This window comes from Apteryx mantelli, chromosome 7 (genome assembly GCF_036417845.1).
Source record: "Apteryx mantelli isolate bAptMan1 chromosome 7, bAptMan1.hap1, whole genome shotgun sequence".
NCBI lineage: Eukaryota > Metazoa > Chordata > Aves > Apterygiformes > Apterygidae > Apteryx > Apteryx mantelli.
The window spans coordinates 22,468,414-22,495,811 of NC_089984.1; the positions used below are offsets into that span (position 1 = coordinate 22,468,414).

A 27,398-nucleotide genomic window follows, 5' to 3' on the forward strand; every position below is an offset into this window, starting at 1 on the left:
GCTCTCTTGCAAGTCTCTTCATACTTGGTATTTTATGTAAAACCTCAGATCTTAAAGATAAGCAATTATGTGCAAATCTCAGCTTTCATTTAAAACCAAGGTATTTCTGGCTCTCACAACTGCAAAGAACAGGTGGGAAGTGGGCCCTGGCTGTCTCCCAAAGGCCCAGAACCAGAGGCAAAGAGAAAGAAACCCAAATACATTCTTATTTACAGTCTTGTGAATTTTATGCTGGTCTCTCACTTTTGGAGAGTATTCACTCAGAATTTTTTAAATGTGGGGCTTGGCAGCCTTGTATATTAGGAGTGTATTATCTCTATATGCTGTAGAGTTCTCCGTTTCAGTATTCACTTGAGTCTGTTGGGGAGTGATCCCATTTATGTGGGTGTTACCTTACTTTTATCAGAATCAGTGAAAAATTTATAATGGAAAATGATGTTTGACCAAACTCAAAAGAGTACTGGGAATGTGTCAGTTTAGATCTAATGTTATTTTTACATTGGGTTTTAAAGAAGCAAACAAAATTGTGAGAAGAGTTTCGGCCCTGTCAGAATGGAAAAAAAATATATTTTTTTCCTTTTAAAATTACCTTTTTCGGTGTATTTGAGGCTATGTTAAAAAATAAATTTCTAATCATACTTTTTGATTTTATTAAAACAGAAGATTCCAACTATACTGAAATGTAGTTGTAGAAATTTTCCTGAAGTTCTGATTCAAAATAAAAACCACATTGAAAGGTTGAAAGTTTCTGGAGAAAACCTGAATCTCTCCCCTCCTGTTCTAGTCCTTTACTGCTTTTTATTATTTATTCCTTGCTTTATTATGTTGCCTAAAGCAGCCAGCCACAGGCTAGTGCTCCAGGATGCTGGATGCTACGTAGACTTCCAATATACAGTTGTTGCTCATCTCAAAATAACGTAGTCTAGTTTTCATATTAATAGAACAGAGTCATCTTTCTATAACCAGAGGACAAATCTGGAGCCAGTCTGCATGACTCCATGTAAGTCGCAAACAGGTCTGAAGTTTCAAGAGTATGAGCTATCTGTTGGTTTAGGTGTCTGTGTTGTGTTTGTGGGCTAACAACACTAGCATTTGTCCCTTAGCGTGTTTTAATTTATCATATGATGTTGTGCGGACATGTTTGTCTTTGCCTATAGAGCTGTATTTATGACTGTGACTATATGCAGTTAGACATTTGGGTCACATATTATATTCAGACCCCATGAAGAACTAATAGATGTTTTAATAAACATTTATTCAACCATTACAGTTTTTAACAGAGTTTAATAGGCAGATAGGCTGTTCAGATCTGTGGCTTATAACCGTCAACAGCTAGCTATATTGATGTTTTTGTACAGCACCCAGCACAGTTATTACAGATAATAAGTCATAATCGTCCAGAACTCATCCACAGCAAGGCTATAATATCCATTATGTAATATCTAACGTATTAATACTGATACACGATTTACGTGGAACCTCGCTATATTATAAGGCTCATACTTCTGTAGGTTTTTGCCTAGTTGTATAAATTTGCGAGTGCGGGTCTGTTTTGTTTTTAAATGGCGTATCTGGCATCCATTTAATAAACTGCAGAAGCATGCGTTTTTCGTGGGCCTTGGACAACTTGGCTATTATTTATTTCCCCTTGTGTTACAACTGGCATGGCTGGCAGAGAGCGCACTGGACTTTGGAGTGCTGCTGTTCTCGCCCCTGTGTAAATACTGTCCCTGTCCATAGGAGTTAGCAGTCTCGGGGTCTACCTACATATGGCTATGCAAAATAACTAATTTGAATTAACTGAAAGTGTGAAATTAAAATGGTCTAGTTAAACTACATTACACCTCTGACTCCCTTGTTTAAAATTAAGACAGCTTTAATTTAGTTTAGCTTAATTCACTTTGGAAATGAAGTAAACTAAATTGAATTTAGGACGCTCCAATTTTGAATGAGCATCCAAACAGCATTTTAATGGTTTTAACCAATCCACTTTCAAAGTTAAGTCAGATTAATTTTCTTGCTTGCCTCTGTGTAAACAAGCCCGTGGCCCGTTCTGTGTCACTGAAGCCATCTCGGCCGGGACTCCTTCGGCAGCTGCCGCCTGGCGCGCGCCGGCGCCCGGGAGCAGCGGCGCTGGAGGGACCCCCGAGGCGGGCGCTTGCGGCCCCCGCCTGCCCCTGCAGGCAGCCCCCCCCCCCCCCCGAGCGGCAGGGGAGGCAGTGGCCAGCGGCCGCTCCGGGCTGCTTTGCCAGCGTCTGGCGCTAGCGGGGCACATGGAGAAGAGGTACAAAAAGCGATTAACCGTCGGCAGGCCGGAGCTATAGTTTTTAATTGTTTGAATGTTACTATTTAGGCTTTTGCAGTACTGTATTGTGCCTAGTTCTGGGAAATTACAAGGTATCTTTTCTGAAAATCATGATATTCTAGAGAACTTCGAGTGTTTTTATCCAGTTCCATTATTTCAAAGCAGTCTGAACTAGGTATTTGTTCACCTAATGGATCAGCATACCTCCAGCTGTAAATTAACATTTATTTCATTGTTTGAGTCAACTTAGCATAGGGACAAGGTCTGATGCAATAAGGATTGGTAGGTGTAGGAGTACAGAGGGACAGAGGCAATGGTATTTAGAAAACTATACTACTTTTACATTTTTTCTTGAATATTTTGTAGTCTAAGAAGACAGAGGGTACGTAAGGTGGCCTGAAGATTTTATCTTGCCATTTTTTAAAGGGCAGTTGCAAAATCAACCATGAACAAAGCAGTTGGAGAAGTAACCCAGAAGCATATTTTTTCATGCACAAATGTTAATATTTTAAAGAATAATTACGGAAATTTCAAAATTTTCATTACCTTGCTTAAATTCAAAACCGCTCCAGGTATTTGGTCAAAGCATATTTTAGTAGGAAAATGTTGTCAAACATTATTTTTATCGGAATGCAAAGAAGCCCTTGAAAAACTGCATTTTGGAAAATCTCAACTCAGATAAAGCACCTGCCCTAAATCTTTGCTAAAAAGTCAACCAGAGAAGCAAACAAACCCCCAAACAAAGCAAAAACCACTTCCATCTCTCAAGCCATTAAGTACTTCTTGATTACATGGTTCGGTTATATTTTTGTGCACTTGTTTTTTATGGAGTTAGTGCTAATGAATCAATGTTGTTTGACAGATACTACAGTCTCAGATCTTTGGCTGGTGTAAATTAGCTTAGCTTCATTGAAACAGTTACCGGTATAATATGATAAGGAGACAGTCCTATATATAAATGTGCTTGCACAGAATGTATTTGTGTGTATCTGGATATCTGTCTCTATGCAGCTGGCTAAAAAGATACCACTACAAGTAAAATATAGGCTTTTAGCAACACATCAGTTTGCATGACTTTTTCTGTATGCTGGTGTGGATAAACATCTGTATAAGGATAAACTGATGTATCAGTGCGTGCGTATGCTTGTGCATTTGTGCGCACATTCATCTGCATGTATGTCAGTTGGCAGGTATGTTCCTACTTCTGCGTGTGATCTGGCTGCAGCACTCTCTGAATAGCAATGAGCTCAGTAAAAGCATGTATATACTTGTATCTGCATGTGCGTCTATCTGCATATGGATGTGCTTGCGTGATGCCTGTGGATGTGTTAATTTTTGTGTGCCTGTATGGAGTACGTGTGTGTGTCCCTTCTCGGAGATGGATGTCTTCTCGCTGGGACTGGGTGTGCTTTCACTCCCTGGAAAGGCAGCATCCAGCAGCAGCAGGAGCACTGCCTGGGCATCAGGAGAGCTGGCTCCTCGTCCCCGCCGCTCTGCTCAGGGGCTCTGTGACTCTGAGCAGGCTGTTTTAACTCACTCTGTGCCTCAGTTTCCCCTCCTATCTTTTCTCTGCAAAGGCTGTGGACAAAGATTGTCTTTTACTACACGGGTATGTGTAACGCCGCATATGATGGGGTCCTGGTCCTGACAGGATCCTCTGGTGTTACACCAGTGCCTTTCAGTAGCATTCACCCCTGCGTGTGCGTGCCTTGTGTGTGAGGGTTTGGGTGTGCATCTGTGCACTTTGGGGCTGGCTGTTCCTACTTTTGTGGAAGAGTTTATCTATCTCCCCCATGTATGTACGGTGCAGAGGGAGGTGGAAGGGAAGGAGTTATTAAATGCCAAGCGGATATGCAATAAATCCCATTGATTTTACAAACTCCAACTTGTCTTCAATCTCTTTCCATTCTTTATCCTGGGGGCATTGCAACAAAACCCTATTTTAAATACCTTTTCTTCCCCTTCCCCCACTCCCCCTCCTCCCACTCCCCAAAAAAGTGTCAATATTTTATTTGGATTTTTAACTTCGCTCCATAACAGTTGTTTGACCTCCTGACTTGTGCGAGTCACATAAATTCTGGGACTTTATTCAGGAGCCATGTTCCTGCTATTGAATAAGCAATTTGGGAGGGTGAATTAATGACTTGTGCTGTTGCTGGAAAGTCCCTGAAGAAATATTAAAATTGCTTGCAGACTGAATCAATACTCACTGAACACCCAGCATGAGGACCTAGGCTTTTTAATGGCTACAAACAGCCGACTTGGTCGAGGAAGGGGAATTCCTGTGCACACACCATGCGCACACGCACATACACAGCAGCCTTCCCACATCCTCTCTGTCGTTTTCCATAATAGCCAATTCTTAGACACAAAACCTGGTTATAGCTCATGCCTCCGGTGCCCAGAAAAGGGCTCGTGAGATGGCTCCCCTCTCCCACTACCCATAAGAGCATGCAGGATTTGCAAAAGCTGGCCATTTGGGCCTTGCGTTAAGTGCTTGGGTTAGCAGGCTCTGGCAGAGCCTCGGAGACACAAGGAAGGTTTCTTGTGTTTGTGGTCCTGTGCACGTTTTATGTGGGCACACTGTTCCTGTGTGATGGGGAAGGACGCTGGTGCTATGATATATCTGTGCGTGCTAGCAGGGTTTGGGAGGAGGGTTTGCTGTTGTGCTGAGGCATGGCTGTGAGATGATGCTGTTGCTTTGGGTATTCAATAGCCTTTGCATCCTTTCATAGTGTGGGCATGTTGCATTTATATTATTCAGTTGCTTTTGCTTTGTTATATCGGTCTGTGTTATGGTGAGTCCTGAATGCCACGTACCCCTGCTTGCGTTAGTAGTGACTGCATTGGGCTTTTGGTTATTGAGCAAATGCGTCACTTCACTGTATGGGTTTATTTCAGTGGCTGTGGGTGCAATCCTGCATGGTCCTGAGTGCCCTCAGGGTCTCCTAGCCTCACCAGGACGTGAATGTGCTCTGGCTTCGGGCTGTTACTGTTTATTGCTCCCCAGACCGACAACGGCCAGATTTTGCACGCACACAAAGTTTTGCTCTCGGGGCCCTTTGCCAGCGGTGGGTTTTGTTGTTGGAGTTTTCAAGTCCCCTTTGAGAAGGCAGCGCACAAGTTTTGCCATTGTGCTTTTGAATGGCTGTTTTGTATGCGCTTGTTGGGCAGCTCTTATTGTGTGTTAACACCGGGGTGGGTGTGCTTTGTATGACCGCATGTCCGTCCCATTGATTGCAGCAGGATTATTTGGTAATTGTGTGTCTCCGTGATTGAGTTAGTGTGCATTTCAGGGCTCCTGTGTATTGAATAATGATGTCAGGGATTGGGTTGTTTGACTGGGTAATGGCCTCTTTTCAGTGTTGTGAGTGAATGTGTCCTTCTCGTGTTTCCCTGTGTCGGCTGGGGCGGGATCATTTACACTAGGTGATTCCTTAAGATGCTCACATGCAGTACGCAGAATATCCCTTTGGTTCCCAAGCGCTCCCTTCCCGTGGGACGTGCCGAGCTACCTCGCTGGTGCGTGTACAGCACGCCTAGCGCTGCTGGTCTGCCTGGCTCACCGCCACGGGCTCCAGGGAATGGTCCAGCTGTGTGTATGTGTCCCATGTATGTCTAAGGCTATGTGGATATGTTTAAATGCGTGTACTTACTGGCACCCTTCTGGTCTAGATAAGACTTGTCAGTTATGTTTTCGAGCAAGTCTCCAAGTCCTGAGTTTCTGGAAGCAAGACTACACTGTGCAGTTCCAAATAGATTTGCCTGGATCTGTGGAGATCTATGAATGACTACATAAGTCTACAGTGAAGTGCGTATTCGCCTTTGCAAGGGTCTTCTTGTGTGACTTTCTATATGAACACATAGAAGGGCACCTGTGTGCATTAGCAGATGTGTGTGGTGTGTGGGTGGCTGCCTGCAGATGTTCAAGTGTCTGAATTGACCAGGGTCTTCCATATATGTAGGAATGAATGGGATTCTGTGTCAGCAGTGTTTACTTGTAAATATATGTGCTAAGATATTTTAAATGTGCAATGAATCTCTGGGTTTCTGAATCATGTGCATATTGTGTAGTAATGCCCTGTGACAGTGCAACCACGTTTGGTCACTTGAAAAATAAACAAGGGAGCTCCGTTATTTTTCTGCTGATGATTATGTGTCACTGCTGCACGGATTTATTTGCTGTGTGCAGGCAATGTGGCACTAGGACCATTCTGTGCTTTGTGAGGCGTCAGGATTTGGCCCAGCAACAGTCACATCCAGACAAAGACATGGCTGGGACTACAAAAGATGAAGATGACTTCCCAAGAGAGCTCTCAGGTGTATCCTGTCACCAAAATATCCCTTCAGGGGAAGGCTTGTGACCTCTCCCAGTCAGGTGATCTCTACTGCTGGGGTTTAGCAAGCCAATGAGTTTAGCTAATATTTCTCAGTGAGGTTGCTAACAGGTAACTCCTTTCCTCCTCTTTGCATTAGCTCAGGCCGCGTTACTGCCTCTGCCTTCTCCTTTGGGCTCTCCCACTCTTCCCCCTTCCTCCTCCGTTCTCCTGCCTGCATTTGACCTTGAACAGGTGACACCGTGCTTAGCCCACCCACTGCTTTACCGGTTCCCTGCTCCTCACGCATCTCGGGTAAGGGGGAGAGGAAAAGCGAGTGAGTGAGCAAGTGAGAGAGAGAGAGAAAGAGAAAGACCTGTTTGGAAATAATTGGAGGCTGTTAAACAGAGGAGCCCAGCATATCACTCCGGTAATGGAAATAAATTCCATTGTATTTGCATTTTAATTTTCCACATAAACAAAGGCCCGGAGTGTGCTGGCTTTGCCAGAATCACCGGCCAGAATTTAATTAGAAATGAAAAGTTTATAGGGTCCTCTTTAATGCGATTAATGCACAGTTAACATTTATCACATACATATGCTGGAATCGCCTTTTTTAAGCAACCACCGGCCATGAAATGAATTTCTTTTCAACTTTTTTAGCGTGTGTGAGGAAGGCTGTCTCTGGTGAGGCGGTCCAGTGAGCACACTCCTGACAGCTTGGTAAACTGCAGCCCACAGAGGCTTAGCAGCCCCCTTCCTCACGGAGGAAAGTTCAAGGTGGCTTAGAGGGAAGCATGGTCTAGTGGTTAAAGCCTGAGGTTGGGAGTCAGGGGATCTGGGTTGTATTCCCAACTCTGCCACATGCTCGCTGCATGACTGACTTGCTCTCAGTGTCTGTTTCTCTGGGTGTTAAAAAAGAAATCAGCTGGAAGAAGATATCTCAGCTGCAGACCCCTGTGTGTCTCAGGCTCTCCAGAAAGTAGCCCAGCCTTGCAGTATGGGAGCTGGATTGGATCCTGCACTGTGCTGACCTCTCGGCTTGTCTCCCAGGGCACGAGCTTCCCTGCGTGGGCTGCCGTGGCGGGAGAGCGCCCTGCACAGCGCTGCCCGCCTGCGCGGGACCCGCCTGGGGCTCCTGCAGGGACGTCTCTGCACAGCCGCTAAGAGGCCCGCATACCGCTGCCGTCCGCACTGCTGCCCAGCCCTTCTGCCCTGGCTGCCTGCACGTGCCAGGCAGAGCCGATCCTGCGGCAGGGATGCGTACGGATCTCGCACTGCCTGTGCGACACACGTCTTCCTGCCAAGGGGCGTCAGGTGAGAAGGAAACAAACTCGTGCCGTGTGTCATGGGAGGGAGCCCTGGCAGGCTCGCCTGCCGTGAAGGACCTGTAGTGTCTGCTGAGGCAGCTCAGATGTTTCTTAAGTGGATCCTCCCATGCTGCTTTAGTCCAAAGACCTGCTAGGAATGGCTTGAGAGATACTGGAATCATGAAGCCTGAACCGCAGATCCTAACATAAACCTGATGAAGACCAGCTGCTGGTCCTGCCTGGTGGTACTACTCCTCCCTCACCTGGAGGGGCTCAGCCCCCATGAGTGCTTAGAAAAAGCTTTAAGCTTGTCTGCTGGTGAGCACTGGGAAAGGAAGTCTAAGTCTAGACAAATTATCAATATCTTTCCCTTGCAGAACAAGACACTGAGATAAAAGATCAAAGGTGAACACCTCCCTTGTGAGCCTATGCCCACCTGCCACATCCAGGTGGGGATCAAGCTTGTCACATTCCTACCTCCTCTTGGCTCCCGGAGGCTACCACACTGCCCTGTCTCCTTCCTTTCCGTTACCACCACCAGCACCCCCGTTGTATGTCCGTTTTTCCCCCTCTCCTGCTCTGACTGCCCAGACAGATGAGGACCTAGAGCCACCTCCCGGCTTCCATTCTTCCTTTTCTGGCATGCAGACAAGCCGAGCAAATATACCAGGCCCATGGGTACACAGTGTTAGCATGTTAGGAACACAGCAGGGGAAGGAGGAACATGAAACCTCTATTGATCCCTTGAGGAATGATGTCCCTTCCTTATCTTATCAGATTCTCTTCACTCTTCAATTATGGTCTGTTGAAATTGGCCTCTTAACCTAAACAAGATAACCAGGGTAATGAGGAGAAGAGTGCGAGGGGAGGGGAGGGGAGAGGAGGAGAGAGTCCAGGGCATTAAACTATGGATACTATTAGAAATATCTCCTCTAGCATAACCCCTTTCACCCTCACTGTCCCCAGGTACCACCTTCCTGCAGCCCTGGATCCTCTATAAGATATACTAGCACACATCCACAACCTTCCAAATACATGATACCGTATACACACGTTCCCTCAGACATGCTGGGTACCCCCGAACAGGCACATGTCCCCGCATGCATACATGGCATCTGTGTGCATACGTGTACCCACTCCACCATGTGCCTTCCATGTTCACACATCCCAGCACACGCCACTCTGCCATATGCACACTCACAGGCAGGTTTGTGTTACTAATGCTGCCCGTCTCACAAGATGCATTTTCCTCAGTATATTGGTGATGTGGCTTCCACATGACCTTGTTCAGAGGTCTACACAAAAGGACTACAGACAAACACACAGGTCATTGCTAGGCACCCGCATACGCATCTGTGCACAGCCACGAATAGTAAGTGCATCACACTATTGCCCTGCCAACAGGAAACGCAGCTGCTCCGCAGTCGTGCAGAATCATATACAGAGCTTCACAAAACTAGACAGGCTTCCAAAAATGTGTACTACCATGCCTTTGCTCTCCCCTGTAACTCCCAGTATGTAACTGCGGAGTTACAATGATTATTCTTGGCCCTTACACAGACCAGTGATACATACATTCAGATGCTTGCTATAAGTCTATACTCCCAGCTGGAGTTGCCCTAGTGACATGCCCACACTCCTCCTTGTACACATGTCATGGGCTATAGGGCAAGTCTAACCCAAATATCCATTACAGAGCAGATTGTCTGACGGAACAATAGGGACTCGGCGCTCTCTCCGCACAAATGCATGCAGGTTTCCGGGCTCAAATTACTTCACTGTGCACAGAATGATCCAGGAGCACATTCAAATGATGCAGAAGGTGCTTTCATTTTGGAAAGGTGGTGCTCTAGGCAGCACAAAGGCTTCGCTTACAAGGCCGGCACCCTCTGCATGCATTCTTCTAAAGATTGTATTCCCCACGATCACTTTACCCCTTGCCTTTTGCTGTGCCAGGGTCATTTCCCTGCATAGACATCCACCTGAGATGGGCCACGCTCCCTTCCGTTGCATGTGTCCCTGTGCCACCAGCTCTGCCAGTTTTGCCTGCTGGGCACCAAGCACCATCTGTCTTAAAGGGGCAGTCACCCATAACCATGTAATTTTCTTTAAATACCACTGCAAGTCACAAAAATTTATATAATCCACAAAAGGGGTTAGGATCACAGAAATCACATTCTTATACATTTACACATGTGCTCTTATGTGCAAACACACGAACACAGGCGTGCAATTCCTCCCTGCTCTCCAGCCTGTATACCTTACCAGAATTCATGCACAGCGAGATTCACTTATTCTGTGCCTATCCTTTCCATCTCCACATGCGCAGACCCCTGACACAGGCACACACGTAGCCTGAAATTGTTAAAGCCGCGTAAGGGAGCTGGAGGTCAATATTGGCTGTTCCCTCTCGGTGCCTTGTTTGGCGTGGTGGCCAGACTGCTCCGTGTAAAACCGCAGCAGGTCTGTTTCTGACAACATGCAAGTCAGATCTTCCTTCGCCTTTCACTCCATCGTCGTTATCCCTTGCCCTTTCCTCCCATCCACCCCACCCAGCTCTGCTCTCCGCCCGCTCTGGAAGGTCTCCCTCTGTTAGAGACAGCGTCACAAGCACATAGACTCTCTAAAACTTTAAATTTGCTGTTTGTACAGTATGGAGAGGGAATTTGTGGCATTACTCATTTTCCACTCTGCCTCTGCTTACGCAGCCTTGGTCCCTTTGTATCCCACAAACACACTTCCCCTTCGCACTTACAGTATGCAAACGTGGATCCCTTTTCCTCAAAAATATTATTTCTTCCTTTCCTCTTTCCTTCTGGATTTCTAACTTCCCCGTTAATTTTATATATAAAAGTGTATGTATTTTTATGTATGTATAATCTATGTATAGATGTATATATACATTTTCAAGCTTGAAAGCCTAAGTTTAAACAACCAAGAATGGTTTTCTGAGCCTAATTTTAGGCAAATATTAACAGCAGACACTATTACATAGCTACATTATGCTGCAATTTTCTGTTTTAAAGGCTGACTGAACAAAAAATGTTCTTAAAAGAATTTTTAGAAAAGTATGACTATGTTGAAAGGCAAAAGCCCCTTTAAGAAGTGCCCAAATATTAGTGCCCAGAGACTCCATCACAGTTTAAAGAGACAGTTTGAAAATGGGCAGCGGGGTTTTGAGATCTCCCTCATATTTTAGCCCAGCCTGAAGAAACAGATCTATTAAAGAAAATGAGGTCTAGCTCTGGGAATCAAAGGGCTGGGATATTAACCCTCCCTAACTAAAGCAGTTGGTACTGTTTTTATTGCCAGAGCCATTTAACTACCCTTAAAGTAGAGGTGCTGCAGAGCATCCAGTTGGCAGATACGCAAGAGTTTCACTTGTGCCTTTGTTGTCTTGTCGCATTCGTGCTTTTCCTGTTATGAATTACGAGCAGAGATCAATTTACCTTGCAAAATATGGATACCTCTCCTCTCAACTGAAATACGATGATGGGCGTTTTGACCGGAGCCCATCACTATTCTTGATGCGATTTGCCTTCCAACCAGGAACGGAAGTTTAGGCCTGTGCCCTGAAGTCTGCGAGAGGGAAGGGTGCTCCCCTCGGAGGAGGAGAGGAACTGTTCAAAGTGGAACCAAAGGAATAAAAATTAAATTGGCTCCCAGCAGAGAAGAACTAATAGAGGCAAACTCCAGCATTTCTCTGTGCGAGTGTGTGCGTGCATGCATGTGTGCCTGTGTTTGCGGGATGCTAAAAGCACTGGCAATGACATGCCAGGCAAATTTTAGAGACACTACAGGAATGGCAGAACTAGGGGATGAGAGCAGCAAGAAATGTCCTACTTCTGTTTTTCATCCAGGCAGAGCCAAGCCACCAGCATCCACTTTCACATTTTAACAGTGAGGTTTGGGTAAATGTTTCATGCATAGCGTTTTCTAGGAAGCATATCTGTGAACTCACAGTCCGTTAGCTCAGGCTTTTGGCACATCACTCTTCCCCCTCTCTGTCAAAACTAGTACACACATAAATCCCAAGGCAGGCAGAGGACAAAGGAATATCCTTCCCTGGCCACACGGAGCTCCCGCATATGCTTCCTTCAGCTCACAGGCACTTTGTGCCACCGCATACGTGCCTGCCAGGAGACACATTCTCCCTGCCATATACCAATATACTCATATGTAATATCCAGCCAACAGGCACATTTCCCCAAAGGTGCACATCTGCATTGTGCTCACAGACCCCATATAAATGACCTGTAAAAACACGCAGTATAACTCTATCCTTTTTCCTTCCCCGTACCAACCTCCAGGCACACTGACCTTTCAAATGTGTTGACTATCTATGCAAAGGTACCCTCTACGCTCCTCCTACCCCATCACTCCTCCTCACATATCTATAGGGACAGACATACTCTGTCCGCCACCTCAAACACATCATGCGTACGCCCTGTCGTTCTTCGCACCCCAACCACAGCTAGTTCTCTCCTATGGCTCCAGTGTTGAACTATTGTGTTGTCCCTTTCCCAGCAACAAGGGGTCTAGTTACAGGGTTATTGACTGGTTTTCATGCAGACAGATGGATCTGCCTTTGGTCTCCCCACGAAAATCCACCTCTGTATGGGCTGATTGTCACGGCTCTAGGGATAGGATTTCACCAGGAGACCACCCTCCATGCAAACATCCTTCACCCAGGCCATGGATGGTAATAAATGGAGTCAGGCTGAGCCATAATAAAAGCAATTGAGTGGGTTACCTGTGCAGACGTGAGATTTATACCTCCTCATATTTGATGTGATTGTTTTATTGAGTTCTCAGTGCAGTTAGGATGCTGTTTATTTATTTATTTATTTGCCTACTTATCGGGGGAGAGGGAGAGGCTGTCGCAGTCTAGCTAGTGTTCACCCTCGATCTTGTCAGATATAAGCCTGAAGAAAAGAGCTCTCCAGTTTCGCTCTGCCCTTTGCTAGACTCAGCTTTGGTGGATGAGCCCTGGCCAAATCTCTCATTCCTTATGACAGACAAAGATGTGTGTTTAATCCCTAAAACTGTGAGGACTGTCTGAATTACAAGCCTAGCAGAAGTTAAGGGATGGCATAGAGAAAGACACATGTGCATACGTTGATTTTCTAAAAGAATCTCCTGAAAGAAATTCCTATTTATGCGGTGCCTGTTTTGGACAATGGGCCGTGATCTATGCACAGAGCCTCTTTATGCTATTGCAATAGAAACAGCAAGCACCGGCATTGCTTCTGACTCTGTCAGCACGTGTGAGCGTTCCGAAATATTAGCAGGTGCAAATTGATTGGAAATGAATATTTGTAAGTGCACTCTGAGGAGTTTGGAAACCAAGTGATTAGATTTGTGATTTTCAGCTGGGTAGATAGCCATATAAGTGCTACAAAATCAGCTCGCAGTTACTGGCACTAGAGAAAATTGGAGGCTAACGCTGAATATCATACTGTCTAGTGTTTCATCATGAGCCTAACAGTGTTTGTTGTTGCTTTTCCAGCTCCTCTAGCCAAGGGATAGCATGAGAATTTCAGTTCTCATTTAATAAAGTATGTTTCCAGTGCTTTGGGGTATTTGGGGATCTCCCTGAAGACGCAAAGGACTGTGCTGTTAGGATGTTTTTAAAGTCATTTAATGGGAGTCAGATATCCAAATCCCTTTAAAAACTTAAGGTAGAAAAACGAAAACAAGTAAAAACAAGTCCACTTTGTATTACAAGTACTCATGATTTTTATGCCAGTCTCATGATTTGGGGCTCTGTCTCAGCATTTTTTTAACTGTTGAGACTGGTGAATCTCTCCATGTATGTGCAGACTACAATAGATTAATTGGGATTACAGTGAAAAACTTCTCATTGTCATTAGCTCTCAGTTTAAAGAATGATTGTTTGGGTGCAAAACTCAAACCTTTCTGACTGCTTTTAAACATCATCAGAGTCATCTACACATGGATGGGATTTCCTGAAGCCCTGTTTAGCTGCACTGTCAGGCCAATGACAAATGCTTTTGAAAGTCTCTTTCTTTCCATTTAACAAGAGCTTCCCTAAAAGTGGGATCCCTAAATATTGCAGATTATAAGTAGTGAGCCTAAACTCCATTTGAATGTCGACATGCCTTCGTTAAAGTCCATGTCAGGTTAAACTAAGTGAAGATCTGGCTGTGTTCAACTGTTTTGAAGTATTATCTTTTTATTCAAGTAATACAGAAATGGTTTGCTCGAATGGGCTTTAGGATCAGAGACAGTCTTTTTGATATATTTGATATATGGTTAAAAACATGGCTTTGTTTTGTATACGTTGTGGCATCATACCACAGAGGGTCCAGCTGGTCTACTAGAGCGCTTTCTATCTCTTTAGCCAATGCAGGAATATTTCCTATTGTATGTTTGCTTGTGTTATTAATCCCATCTAGTTATATATATTCCAAAAAATTAGGAATTCCTATGGGATGCAATTCCACAACTTAATGGAGCTCCCTACGAGGAGATTCCTTCTGCTACTATTTAAGTGTTTGCTTTCTTACTTCCTTGCCTTCATTCCTGGCTATACTGCTTTGTTTCAACCTGAATAATTCCTTTGCTGTTGGAGGGACTGTGCCCTTCAGATCACTGTATTGTTCTCACCACCTCGTCACTGCTTGGCCAAGCCACTTAGATTTTCTCCTTTTTCCTCCCAAAGTCAAATGAGTTTTTTCACATAATAGTGATTCTGGTGAATGAGGTTTAGCTCTGTAAGACTCATTCACACAGCGCTGAAATGCAGCTACCTTTGTGCAGAATGCAGCAATCACTTACTAGATGTAAAAGCTTGAAAATGTGTAACTTCCAACAAAAATCAAGCTTTTGCACATCTATACAAAAAGGAACGACTGGCATTTTTAGATGATAAAGAGACTGATGTGGTACCAAACTTCTAGGTTCACAGAACAGGAAGCTCAGAACTTCCCAGTCACAACAATACTGCATCTGTTGAGCTAATATCTGCATCACAGGGAAGTTAGAAAAAATGTGACTGGTTTATTTTAGCTATCTCCATACAACCTTCCAGTGGCCAGATATGAGGAATAAGACAAAGAGGAAATGCTGTGAGCATTCATTTACTCTTTCAGCTGCAGTAACATTGTCCGTAACCTCTGCTTTATGAGCCTGTCCTTTATTTGCAATGATGAAAAGATGATAATACCAGGTTTGTGTCTGATGGAAAAGAATCTGAGTTTAAAGGAGTATATTCCTTGTAATGAAGCCCTGTGTGACCCAGCTGCATTCTTTGCTCAGCTGAAAGCAGCTGGCAATAGAAGTCTTTTACCTTGAGAGTGCTCCCTGGTGCAGGAAATTCAGTGGAAACCTTGGACTCAGCATCGGCTAAATGGGAGGATCCCTGCTAGGATCCCGAGTCGCTTCTGTGTGCACCAAAAAGCGCCAGATTATGAGACGCGGTAGGGTATGCTGGGTGCTGTCGGACAAGCCTTCCTCACTCTTGTCTCCACCAACCCACTGTCAGTCAGAGGCTAAGCCAGGCTACGGGGCCAGTCTGCTCCTTGCCTTCTCCGTTGAGAAAACCGACAGTGTGCCTGCTAAATCCTGATGGTGATGACAGGTTTGTGCAACACAGACGCTTGCTCGTTATGAACTGTGCAATTCGCCCAGCTTTCACTGCAGACCACGCAGTTGTCACTATTTTTGGTCACTATGAACAAGCCGCCGTTAGAGCTGCCCTACGCTCTTCAAGCTTCTCCCTAGAATCAGTACGTATCCTCCAAGAACTCCAGATTTTACGTACTGTTTGGGAAAGGTGGGCAGAGATTCACCAGTGCCATTGCCTGGGGTGTCCTTTGGGGAAACTCTCAAGCTAGGCTAGCAGAGAATGACTCAGAAAGCTGTTTGCCTAACGTTGGTTTCTTCCGCATATGACCCAGACCATGCCCTAACATGCCTGCCTTGTTCCAAACTCGACTGTTTGTCTTGAGACGTTACGTTTACTTCAGCCGAGATTCTGTTCAACCGTATCTCCCTTGCGTGGGCTAAAGCCTTAGCTGATGTAAAACAGCATCGTTCCAGTATTGAGCTTTTTATCGTTATATGTTGAGCTCTTTATTGAAGGATTACACTGATTTTTAAAAGATAGCTAAATACCATTACTTTCATTTTGCAGATGTTAAAACTACCGCACAAGGAATCCTTCTGATAGACCAAGATGAGCCAGAACGTTAATGGCAGAATTGGTAAGAGAAACCTGATTTCCTAATATGCCATTCTTTGCTCTAACTGAGATACAAGCCTGCCCATGGCCACTGAAATGGTCACAGGCTCAATATTTCATTGTACAGTAAGCATATTTCCTTGGCTATTATAACCTGAATCAATGTGTGTCTATTCCATACATATTTATAGAAAGCACATAATTAATGGAGGGTTTAACTAGGAATCATTAGCCAATTGTTATATAATGTAACAGAAAACATATCCCCAAACCAAGCACATAACACAAGAAATTAGTGTATACTCGTTACCTAAGAGATGATTGAAAATACATCTGACAGTTTGACTGAGATGATATGCCCACTACACTCCATTCTCTGCCGTGGGATAGTGGATCTGCTCTCAGGAACCCACAGTCCAGGGTGTACCCAGAAGGCTGACTGTACTATAGTGTAACTCCATAATCCCTTGACTTCTGCATTCCTTGGACAAGAACTAACGGAGAGTCCCGAGTACGGAACCCAGGAGAGCTGGAATAGAGGGACAGCTTGTCTGAGAGTGGGTTGTTCTGCTCTGCCTTTGTGGAACCGTATGGAATTTGTGTATTTAAGAGAGACAGCAAATAATGCTGAAACTGCAATAGCTATTGCATCTCTAGCTGCACAACCATGCATGTATGTCCAGTATGTGCCTACTCCTGTTCCTACTAAAGCACATGGTCTAATTCAAAACATTTTGCTCAAACTGGTTATTATCCCATGAAACCTGTGTTCTTAGGCTAACTGTACGTGCTGCAAACAAAGCAAAAATTCTCAGTAACATCTGCTGCCAAGCTCGTTCTTGGGAGGCCACCGCAAGGCTTACAGCAATGCATAAATGCATCCAGCTGAAGTGTTCCAACCTGGAGTGACCAAAGATTACTTGTCTGTAGTTATATGATAGATGGAAAAGTTCTCTTAGGACGCACCATGCTCCAGAGATTTGGAGTAAGCACTAATTGCTTACCAAAGAATTAAGAGCTTCTGTCACTCAGCTGTTTCTCAATTACATGTGCTGCGTATGTGTGTGTGTATTTACATATATACTTGTGTGTATATGTATATAGACGTGTGTGGGTGCATACATGTACACAATAGGTTTATAATGTATAGTGCCTACTGTATGAAACGGGGACTGGAAGGCTCCCGTAGTAGAGAACTGCTTTGTCTTGATTCTGTCAGTTTTTATGTGCTTTACCTAGCAACTAATACACTATCTTGATTTTTTGCCATCGTTAAAGCAAGACCACCTCATAGCAGAAGAAAATTTTTTTTGCTGAATCTCGAGGGGGTAGTTAAGACTATTTTTTTTGCTGTAGTTTGTATGTACCTTGTATTTGCATGAATTTGGGATGACGGAGTTTCTGACAAGTCTCAATACCATCTAAATTACATTTTGTCCCAAATGCATCCTGATATCCTCAGTGCATTGCTGACAGATCAGTGCAATGTAGGCACATATTCTTCATGTACCACAGAAAATATTTAATGAAAATGTGGTTTAAAAGATGTTTTAGGGAGGCTTTAAAAGTGGAATTGGAATTGTGTTGTTTTGTAGTCTTGTACCCTAAAGCCTTTGTTAATGTTAGACTAAGCCCCAGAAAGAAAGAAAATAAAATGTAATTAATACATTTTCAGAACTTCTTAAAATAACCAAAAGTAGTTTTTTCCATATACATGGAGATCTCCATTTTGAAGTCCAATATTCACAGTCTTTCTAGGGACATAAATAACTTTTCCTTTTTCTACAATGACCTCGTTCATAGTCTCAAGATATTAAACCCCTCACAGGAGCAGTTCTAACAGTTCTGGATATTGGGCCAAGGCAGTTTTGCTGTGGAAATTCCACATTTTGAGAAAGTACAAAGACAGCTATTTCTAGCAGATTGGTTTTAAAAATTGGTGTCTGTCTGAAGCTGCTCAGAGTCAGTGTTAGATTAAGTCCAATTTATGATCATGCAGTAGGTAAGGGGAACACGAATGTGCTGTTACAAATGATTTACCCAATTCTGTGTGTTTACTCTGGCGATGGGAGACAGCAAAATGTATATTTGAATTGTGAACTTAGCCCTCTCTTTGTGTTTTGTAAGCTGGTTACTGATTCCACTGGATTGGTGAAGCTCGCGTTACTGTCCGTGGCAGCAGGATCGGGCCCTTATATACTCGCTCATTCCTATTCTGCTGGAATTTTTTCACAGCCCACTGTCCTGCTCTCGCCTAGCACAAACTTGCAGATTTTATGACCTGTGATATTATGGGCTCATTTCGTCACAAATATGGGCTTTGGGGAGCCCCATGCAAAGGTGAGCACTGCGAAGCTGAGTCTGAATTTTTAGAAGGAATGGGGAAAGCCTTAATCACATGAAGCCAAAGTGCTCCTGTGCCTTGGTGACTACACACGCAAATGCCATCACAGTATCTATCAAATGTGGTGGGTCACAGCCGAACCTCTTTAATGTAATAACACTTAGCAGTTACAAAGCGCTTGTCCTTTTCAAAGCATTTTATAAATGCAAGCTAACTGACACCTGTTCCCTCCTCCCTCGAGAAAGATCAGTCTTTGTTTCCAGGATGGGGAAACTGAGGTACAACCCCCCCGAACCCTGCCGCAAACTGGTAGCAAAGGCAAGAGCAAAATCTGGCTCTCGGCCTTCTGCCCTGGTCATTGCAACCCTGATGCGAGGCATCGGGTTCGGAAAGCATAAGGCTGTGACTTCAGTGACATTTGGACGCTAACATACTTGGAGCTAGAAGTATGTGTGTGTCAGGCCCATGTTTCCGTGTTTCTCAGAAAACGGTATTCTGTTCCTGCAAAGAGCCCACAGCCGTTCCTCTGGACTTCTGTGCCCCTGGCTTGATTCCTCGCAGGGAGAGCTGGCTGTCCTTCCGCAGCTGCCTTTGTGAGGTGTCTGAATGTCAAACTGTTATTATTTCAATACCTGACTGAGAGAGTAAGAGAGACCTGGAGGTTTTTTAGGAGGGTGTATAATTAGCCGATCAGTATTATGTTACCCTGTTCATAACTTAATAACCATTTTAATACAGATGGCACACACAGGGATAATTTCCTAGGGTAGCCTAGCAGTATATTACAGAGACAGTGTGTCTGAGGGAATCTTCCTTAGCCAAGGTACATTCCACTAGCTAATTCTACCTGCTGTTTTCAAGATGATTTGGGATAATTCCATATCATTTGCAAAATATTAAAACCCATTTATATAGGATGCCAGATTTAGAAATACACAGCCTGAGTTATTAGACATATTTTGATAAATCTGCTATGAAAAGCGCAAGACAAAAAATACCACTGTGTTTTCTCTGCCATTTATTTTTGTTTCCCTTGCTATAAATACACCAGGTTTTAAAAAATCTGGCTAAACTTGCTATATATCAAAAGGGCCAACATACTGACTTGTGCATTTTTTATCTATGTATGCACTACGGAAGTCTGCATGTATGTTTGCATATACCCTATATACATTTATTTGAATGGGGAGCTCTATATTTGGGACTGTGTGCAAAATCTCATGTATTCTTACTCTGTTAGGGAGGCATCTCATGTATTCTTAATCTATTCTGTGCCGATTGATGCTGTTTGCAAATGTCACATGTGTTAGTATGGTCCTAGAGGTTGTATTTCTGTGGTCATAGTCAACATATCTGTAAAGATGTTACACCAGAACAGCGTGATTACTTTACTGGGTGCGTAGCAGTGTGCCTGCGTGTTGCCAAAGTGCGAAGGTCTGATGCATGTTGCGTTTGAATGTCCGTGTGAACAGTCTGAGCGTGCTGCAGTGTGTTAATACTTGATTATATGTATCACAGCCCTTTTTTCCCTGCATCGATCATTTTGTATCTGTCATATGGTTATTTTTGCCACCTCAAACCCGAGACCAAATCTGAGTCCCTCCACCAACAAGAGTCTTACCCTAGCAGCTGGGGACAGAGGCGGAGGGGAAATTGTTAGTGCCGAATCGATCGTGCCGCTTTGCAGCCTCCTGCAAGGGCAGGGCTCTCTCTGCCCGGCCCTGGAGCGCCCAGCGCCCGCCGGGGCAGCGCTCCGCGGCTCGGGCAGCACCGTCCCGGCCGTGGGCCGCTCCCGCGGGCTGCGCGGGCTGCGGAGCGCCGCGGCGGGCTGCGCCTGCGGGCGGCTCGGAGGTGCGAGCTCGGCTTGGCAGCACGTACGGCAGCTTTTAGTCTTAGAGCCTTAATACCCTGGCCAGGCTGGCGTTCGCTTACACCCCGGGAGGCTGTCGGAGGGTCGGGGAAAACCGGCTCCGCCGCGCGTCGCCTTGCAAGCCCCAAAAGCTCCCAGAGTCTGCGACACCGCCGGGCTGCTCAGCGGGTCGCTCATCTGCCCTCGCAGCAGCGCTTCCCCGCGCCGCGCCGCGCCGCCCCGTCCGAGGCCGGCGGGCTGCAGCCCCGCGACGTGCGGGAGCGAGGCCGGGGCAGCCCCGCTGCGCGGCGGGGAGGCGGCCGGGCCTGGGCCTCGGCCTGGGCCTGGCCTCGGGGGGCGGCGCGGCCGGGGCGCCTCGCCGGGCCGGGGCCGGGGCCGGGGCCGGGGCCGGGGCCGGGGCGGGATGCTGGCGGGCCCGGTGGGGCGGGGGGCTGGAGCAGGCTGGGTCTAACCCGTCGGAGGAAGGACTGCGCTGTCCCCGCTGTTGGGGGAGGTTTTATGGGGCCGTAAAGAGGCGATCGGGCCGCGGGCAGGGGCTGCAGGGTTGCTCTTACCTGTTTATGGAGGAGACGCTGGGGACCGTGTCGTTGTCGCAGATGCCCTCGGCCAGTAGCCTGTCCCGGATCTCCCAGGCGAACATGGTCGGGTTTTGTCTCTTGTACTCGGCGATTTTATCCACTACTTTGGGGGTCGCCACTTTGGGTTTGGAGCCGCCGATCACGCCGGGCTTGATGCTCCCCGTCTCGTAGTACCTGCCCCGCCGGAGCACAAAGGACCGCGGTTACCTGCCGTGCCCGGCCCGCCCTGGCGCGCCGCCTCCCCTGCGCCGAGCCCCGGAGCGCGGCCCCGGAGCGCCCCGCTCGCCGCCCCGCGCCCGCCTCGGCTTCGGGCCGCCGGTGCGCGGCGTCGGGCCGCGGCGGCGCGGCTCCGCGGGGCGCTGCGCCCGCCTGGGGCTGGGGAGCCGCTTCGCCTCGCCGCGGCTTTCTGCCTCTCTTTTGTTTCGTTTGCTCGTTTGTGATTTCTTTTCGTTTGGCTGGTTTTGAGGAGCGAGGAGCGCCGGGCTATTTGCTGCCCCCCGCGTTTCACGCACACACACGCTCGTTTCAGGCCCGGGGATCGGGGAACAAAACAGAAACCTCCGCCGGGGCGGCCGGGCGGCCGCGGGTGGGCGGGCAGGGGCGCGGGAGCGGCTCGGCCCCGGCCCCGGCCCCGGCCCCGGCCCCGGCCCCGGCTCGCCCCGCGGGTTTCTGCCCCGCGGGCGCGCTCGCTCGCCGCCGCCGGGGTGCGCGCAGGGCGCGGGGGCTGCGGGCTGCGATTTCTTCCCTCTCGCGTCCCTGCGGAGCGGGGTGTCGTTTGGGGTAGCAGCATCCCGTCTCCGTGCTGGCCATTAGCTGTGCTCCCGGCGGCAGCTCTGACACGTCCTTTGCAAAGGGCACGGTGCTGTGCACGCACACCGGCGCGCAGCCACACGCAGGGGCAGTCTGTTTCCCTGATGCCTGCTGACACGGCTGCCCATGCGAGCGGCCGGGCTCCGGCACCCAGGTCCCTCCTCGGTCTGCCCCCGGGGATGTTTCACACCATATTTGGTGGCGTTCGGCTACCACGAATATTTCTTTATTTGCCCTGTTGTTTATTTATTTACTCGTGTATTTTCTAAGGCCGCTCACGGATTGTTGTGAGTTGTTTTTTCTTTTTTTTTTTTGGTCGTTTTTCTTTCGTTCCCCCCCCCCCCGTCCCCCCGTGCCTTCCCTTTCCCGCCCTCCCGCCCACCCCTCGCAAATTGTTTGTCTTCCCCGGAGTTTCCAAACGGTGCCGGGGGGAGGGAGCTCTGCCAGCCGCGGGGGAGCAGCTCTTCCGCGGCGGGCGGAGGGGGCTCCCGCGGCGCCGCGGTGCGGGGCCGCTCGGGGAGGTGGCGGGCAGAGCCCGGCGCCGCGGGAAGGGCCGGAGGTCGCACCGGCGCGGGGAAGGGTCGCCCCGCCGCCGTCCCAGGGGAGGGGAGGGGAGGGGAGGGGAGGGGAGGGAGCTGCCTCTCTCCTTACCTGCCCAGGATCTTGCTGACACAACCGTGGCTGACCCGCAGCTGCCTGGAGATGTCGCAGGGTCGCACCCCCTGGTGCGCCAGCTCCACTATCCTTTGTCTCACCACATCAGGTAGGGGCCTGCCGTTCACAAACACCCCCCCGAGCTGGTTCACACCCCCGTGCCCTGCTGGGGAAAGAGAAATAAAAAAAACACAACAACCCACGCACACCAGAAACAGACCGTTAGTCGTGGATTCTTCGCCACTCGTACTGCAAAATCTCCAGTGACTAGCGATGGATGGAGGTGATGGCTGGGGGTCGAGAGGGGGAAACAAGAGGCGGGGGAGAGAGAGAAAAAGAGAGAAAGGAAAAGAAAAAAAGAAAAAGAGAGAAAGAAAGAAAGAGCGAGAGAAAGAAAATAAAAAGAAATAAAGAATGAGAAAGAGAAACAGAGAAAAGGGAGAAAGAAAGAAGGAAAGGAAGAAGAGGAAGAAAGGAAAAACAGAAAGGAAGAGGGAAAAGGCGCGAGAGAAAGAAAGGAGGTAGAGACAGAAGAGTGAATTTTCCCGAGTCAGAGCCTAGCTGGGATTTCCCCCGCGGCCCGCCGCCTCCCTCCCGGGGCCGGCGAGCACGGTGCCCCGCGGCGGCCGCCCGGGACGCGGCGCGGCGCGGCGGCTCCCGGAGCCGTTGCGGCGGGGCGAGGCCGGGGACGGTGCGCGGTGCGCGGTGCGCGGTGCCGGCTCCGCCGCCCCTTCCCGCAGCCGGGCGGCGAGGCGCTGGCCGAGTGCGGCGCGGCTGCCTGGCGGCCCCGGCCGTGCCCTGCTGCCGCCGGCCGCCGGCTTCCTGCTCTTGCGCCTTTTCTCACTCGTTTGGTTTTCTTTCCGCGATTTTCTGTCAGACCGTGGGTTACGGCCACCCGCGAACCCCGCCCTCCCTCGTCCCGCAGCCTATCCCCCGCACAACTCCTCGTCTCCGTTTATTTTCGGATGTGAGTTGAAAGGATTTAGGGAGAGAGAAAGAGAAGGAGGAAGAAATGGAGAAAGAGAAAGGGGGGGGAGAAAGAAATAAAGAAAATATTTTGTGTCCCGCGGTCGGTGTTCGTTTACAGACAGACCCTCTCTCTCATCAGCTTTCGATCTTTAAGGGAAAAATCCTCTAGTAAAAAAAATCTAACAGACTCTCACCGTTCCTCCCCCCCCCCCCCCAATCCAATTCGGGGAGAATTTGAAATGCGCTGTTTTCCCCTATTTCCCCCCCTTTCTGAACAAAACCCCGCTCTCTCTCCTGTAGGACTGCTAGATCGCTTTTCCCGAATCATCTTTCTCCATTTGGAGAAATAACTTGGGGAAAAAATAACTATGCACCTGCTAAGTGTTGGCAGGAGGAATCGAGTGTCGGGAATAAAGGGAAATATCTCCTTTGGGGACTCGGCTAAGGCTAGGCTCTGTGCGAACCGCTTGCACCTGAGGGTGGTCTGCGTTAGAAACAGGCGCAATTCGCGCTGGTCTGGGCGCGTGGGGAGATGCACATTTCCAGGCGGGTACAGCTTCGCCTGCGCCGATACCTGGGTGTCTCTATCTCCGGAATATCCGGCTGATATAGCTGTGGAGTGCACACTGCATTAAAGCTTTCCTTTCACACAACCCTAACCTTCTGCTTCTTCCTTGCAAAGAGATCTTAGTTCGTTTTTGCAGTTTGCTGAAAAATGATCTGTTTGTATTTTCGCTGAGGTTTTTTTCTCCCCTGCTTCTGACACTGACTTATTGGCTCTGAACTTAGTGGAAACTCTCATTGCCCTGCGATCGATCCAAGTCCTTTCGCACAAATAGAGTTTTTTCCATCTCCCCCACCCCTTCACTAGCACCTCAACATACCCCCTCCCAGCCGCCTTGGCCAGGGAGCCGGGGGGGTCCCACTCCCTTCCCCTTGGCCCGATGAGCTGATGTTATTTGTTGCATTCTTTTGCTACACTTTGGTAAAACATATTTAGGGTTTCAGGGGGAAGGGGGAATGTTTATCTTTCTCCACTAAAACCTGCGGGTATATGTTACTGTGTGTTTTCTTCATTTGTTTAGAGCCCCTTCTGCACATGTTGCCTCTAAAGTTACAAGACAGCAATTTCTTCGGCAACTCCATGATAAATAATTCAAAGCACCTTTGATAACTCGCATTACAAAGTATTAAAAGGCAACAGATGCAAAAAAGATTAAAAATTAATAATTCAAATTATTGCACCCAGGGTATTTTCCTCTGGAGTTTATTTTGCTCTGCACCATGCTTTTCGAAGGTTATTTCTATACGAGCAGGACGATATTTACGCATATTTATCTGTCCAAATGCCGGTGTATGTATATACATATACACACCCAATTATACCGTTTTCGAACAGATTATATTTTGCTGTCTGTTTGTGTGTGTATCAGGAGTCCGCGCCCATATGTATTATAATTGCTTACTAATACCTAGGTAAGTAGATCTAGAAAGACATTTTAGGGACCAGATCAAATGTTGATTTAAAAAAACAAATCGGGAGCAAAAAAATTGTTCGCGAATGTCATTGGAGTTTTTAAACATCAGTGGCTCTGTTGTGAAATGTCTGTCGGCTGCCTGCATTTTCCAAATCATACTGAAGGCTGAATTACTGCTATCATTTCTGAAAGAATGTCGCGCCGGTGAAAACTAAAAATAATGTCTAATGCACGGAGTATTTTCTGTTAAAGGTGTTCGAAAATTAAATCCTTAAATTCTAAGCAATATGTCCAGGAAATCATTAATTTTGAAAAAGGAAGACAGTTACCTACATCCACATTTTGGATTCTGATGTTTTATATTTCTGCGCCTTCCTTCGCCTCACAAAATCGTGATTTTATAGACTTCAAACATTTTAATTTTATGTCTTTTCAGTTTGTTTTTATGCAGCGGGCAGGGCGTGTCCTCAAAAGTTTCGGTGTCAAAAGTTACAAATTGCTCTTAATTATTCATTTCCTGAGTCAATAGGGTCTCAATCTCGGATTTATATTTGTATTTTTCTCTAATTTAAAGCTGGGAATTATTTTTTCTCCGTGCGGTGGAATTAAAATCCCTGAAAAAGTCCTTATTACAGTCCCTGGAATCTTTTTGCTTTCCTTCGTCCCCCTCCGATAGAAATGTTCTTGTAACTGGAAGTATATCACGAATCCACTTTCCTGTATGCTAAGAATGCATTTAAAATGCACATCGGGGGTCTGGTAGATAAAGCAGGAAGGATCGTGACTTCTTGGGAACCTCCGAAAATGCCAGATTTCCCAGCTATACAATTGTCCTATTTTTCCTGCAGTGCAACCTTTAACCAAAGCAAAGCAAAGCAAGACAAAACAGCCGCTGACCAACCCGCCATTAATTTGAAATTGACGTCTCCCCCCTGTGCAATTGAAAACCAAAATCAAAGCACATCGCATCAAATCGCGGGGAAAATTGTGATTTTACATGCACGCACAATTGGTGGCAAGCCCTCGCCCTGCGGGGCCGCGCCGACGCGGGGATGGAAACAGAAACGGTCGGAAACCGGCTGTGACCCACGAGTCGGAGGGAACTCGTGTTGTCCGAGCTGCGGTTTGGGAAGTGCCTTCGAGGAGCGAGGTGATTTTTGTGCGTTTTCCTCCGCGCACGGCCGGCGCAGCCCCGCGTCCCGCCGCCGCCGCCGCCGGGGCCCGTCCCCGCCGCCGCCGCCGCCGCCGCCGCCGCGGAGCCCCTTCCGCGGCGCTGCCCGGGACCCCTCCGCCGGCCGCGCTGGCGCTGCCTGTGCTGCCCTTTGAGCGCCTCTCTAACCCCGGTTTTGGCGCGGTGGGGAGAGACTAGCGGTGAAAGGATGGACCTGAAGGATGATCAGGTGAGGAAGAATGGTTGGGAAGGAGGAATGGAGGGATGAGAAAGACAGAGAGCAGCGGAAGGAGCCGGGCTCCAGTACTCACGGTGCATTGCTGAGAAGGGGTCTGCCTTGCAGTGCATATCCATGGGGAGGCAAAGGAAGGGGAAGAAATCGGCTGAAGCCGCCGTGTCGCCTCTAAAACTCAACTTCAAGACTTAGGGGAGAAAAAAATAACAAAAAACAAACCAAAACAAAAAAAAAACAAAACAAAAAACCGCACGGGAGAGGAGAGGAGGGGAGCGGCGGGGTGCACTGGCCCCCCTGCCCGGAAGAGCGGGGAGCGAAGTACTTTCCGGGGCGGGCGGGCAGCGCCGGCGCGGGGCCGGGCGGCGGGGCCGGCGGAGTCAGCAGAGTCCGTGGGAGCGGGGGGCTGGCGGCGCCGGGGGGCAGGCGGCTGTCATGGCTGGGGGGGCTCAGAGCATCCCCGGCGGCGGGGAGGGGGTGCCGGAGCAAGGTGCGGCGGGCGGCGCGGCGCGGCGCGGGAGGACGCGGCTCTCCCTCCTCCTCCTCCTCCTCCTCTCCAAGTGCGGGGCTAGTTCATTTAAGTTCACGGCGGAGTAGCAATCCCCGGGAAAGGCGTGCGCGGCGGCGGGCGCGCCCCCTCCTCGCGGCCGGGCCGAGGATCCGGCGCCCGGCGGACTTTGGCCCGCGGTGGGAAGTGCTTGCGCGGAGCCGGCCGGAGACTGGAGCCCGCTCTCCCGGTGTGTGTCTCTCTAAAAGCCGCAGCGGCCTCGCCCCCGCCCGCGCCGAGACGGATGACTTGTCAGACAAAGGCAATAGATTCCGACACTCTCTGATTCGCCAGCGCCGAGCCCAGCGCGGCGAGGAGGCCGTGCCGGTGTCACTCCGGCGCGGGGGGGCGGCTCCGCGCCCGGCGGCGGCGGCGGCGGCGGCGGGCGGCGGAGGGGGCGCGCTCGGCTCCGCTCGGCTCCGCTCGGCTCCGCGCCGCGCCGCAGAGGACGGGCTGATGAATATTCAGGCGGACGGGGCCTGCGCCGCGCCCGCACAAGCACACTTTATTTTCCCCGCTTTGTTTTTACTTGCGGTTCTGCATCTTTAAACTCCCTTATTTAACACGCGCGCGCGCGCGCTCACACACACACACGCACACGCACACGC

At 48.3% G+C, this 27,398-nt stretch overlaps 1 protein-coding gene across 1 annotated transcript in view; it reads right to left on the reverse strand.

The window, feature by feature from the left end:
* Window positions 1-26,365, reverse strand: part of PAX2 (paired box 2) — an 85,053-nt gene extending 58,688 nt beyond the window's left edge. The window contains exons 1-3 of the mRNA XM_067299973.1: window positions 26,323-26,365; window positions 22,391-22,556; window positions 20,906-21,103 (exon numbers count right to left, since the gene is read on the reverse strand). Coding sequence (XP_067156074.1) covers window positions 20,906-21,103; window positions 22,391-22,556; window positions 26,323-26,365 — 407 coding nt within the window. The remainder of the gene's footprint in view (window positions 1-20,905; window positions 21,104-22,390; window positions 22,557-26,322) is intronic.
* Between the last annotated feature and the right edge of the window lie 1,033 nt (window positions 26,366-27,398).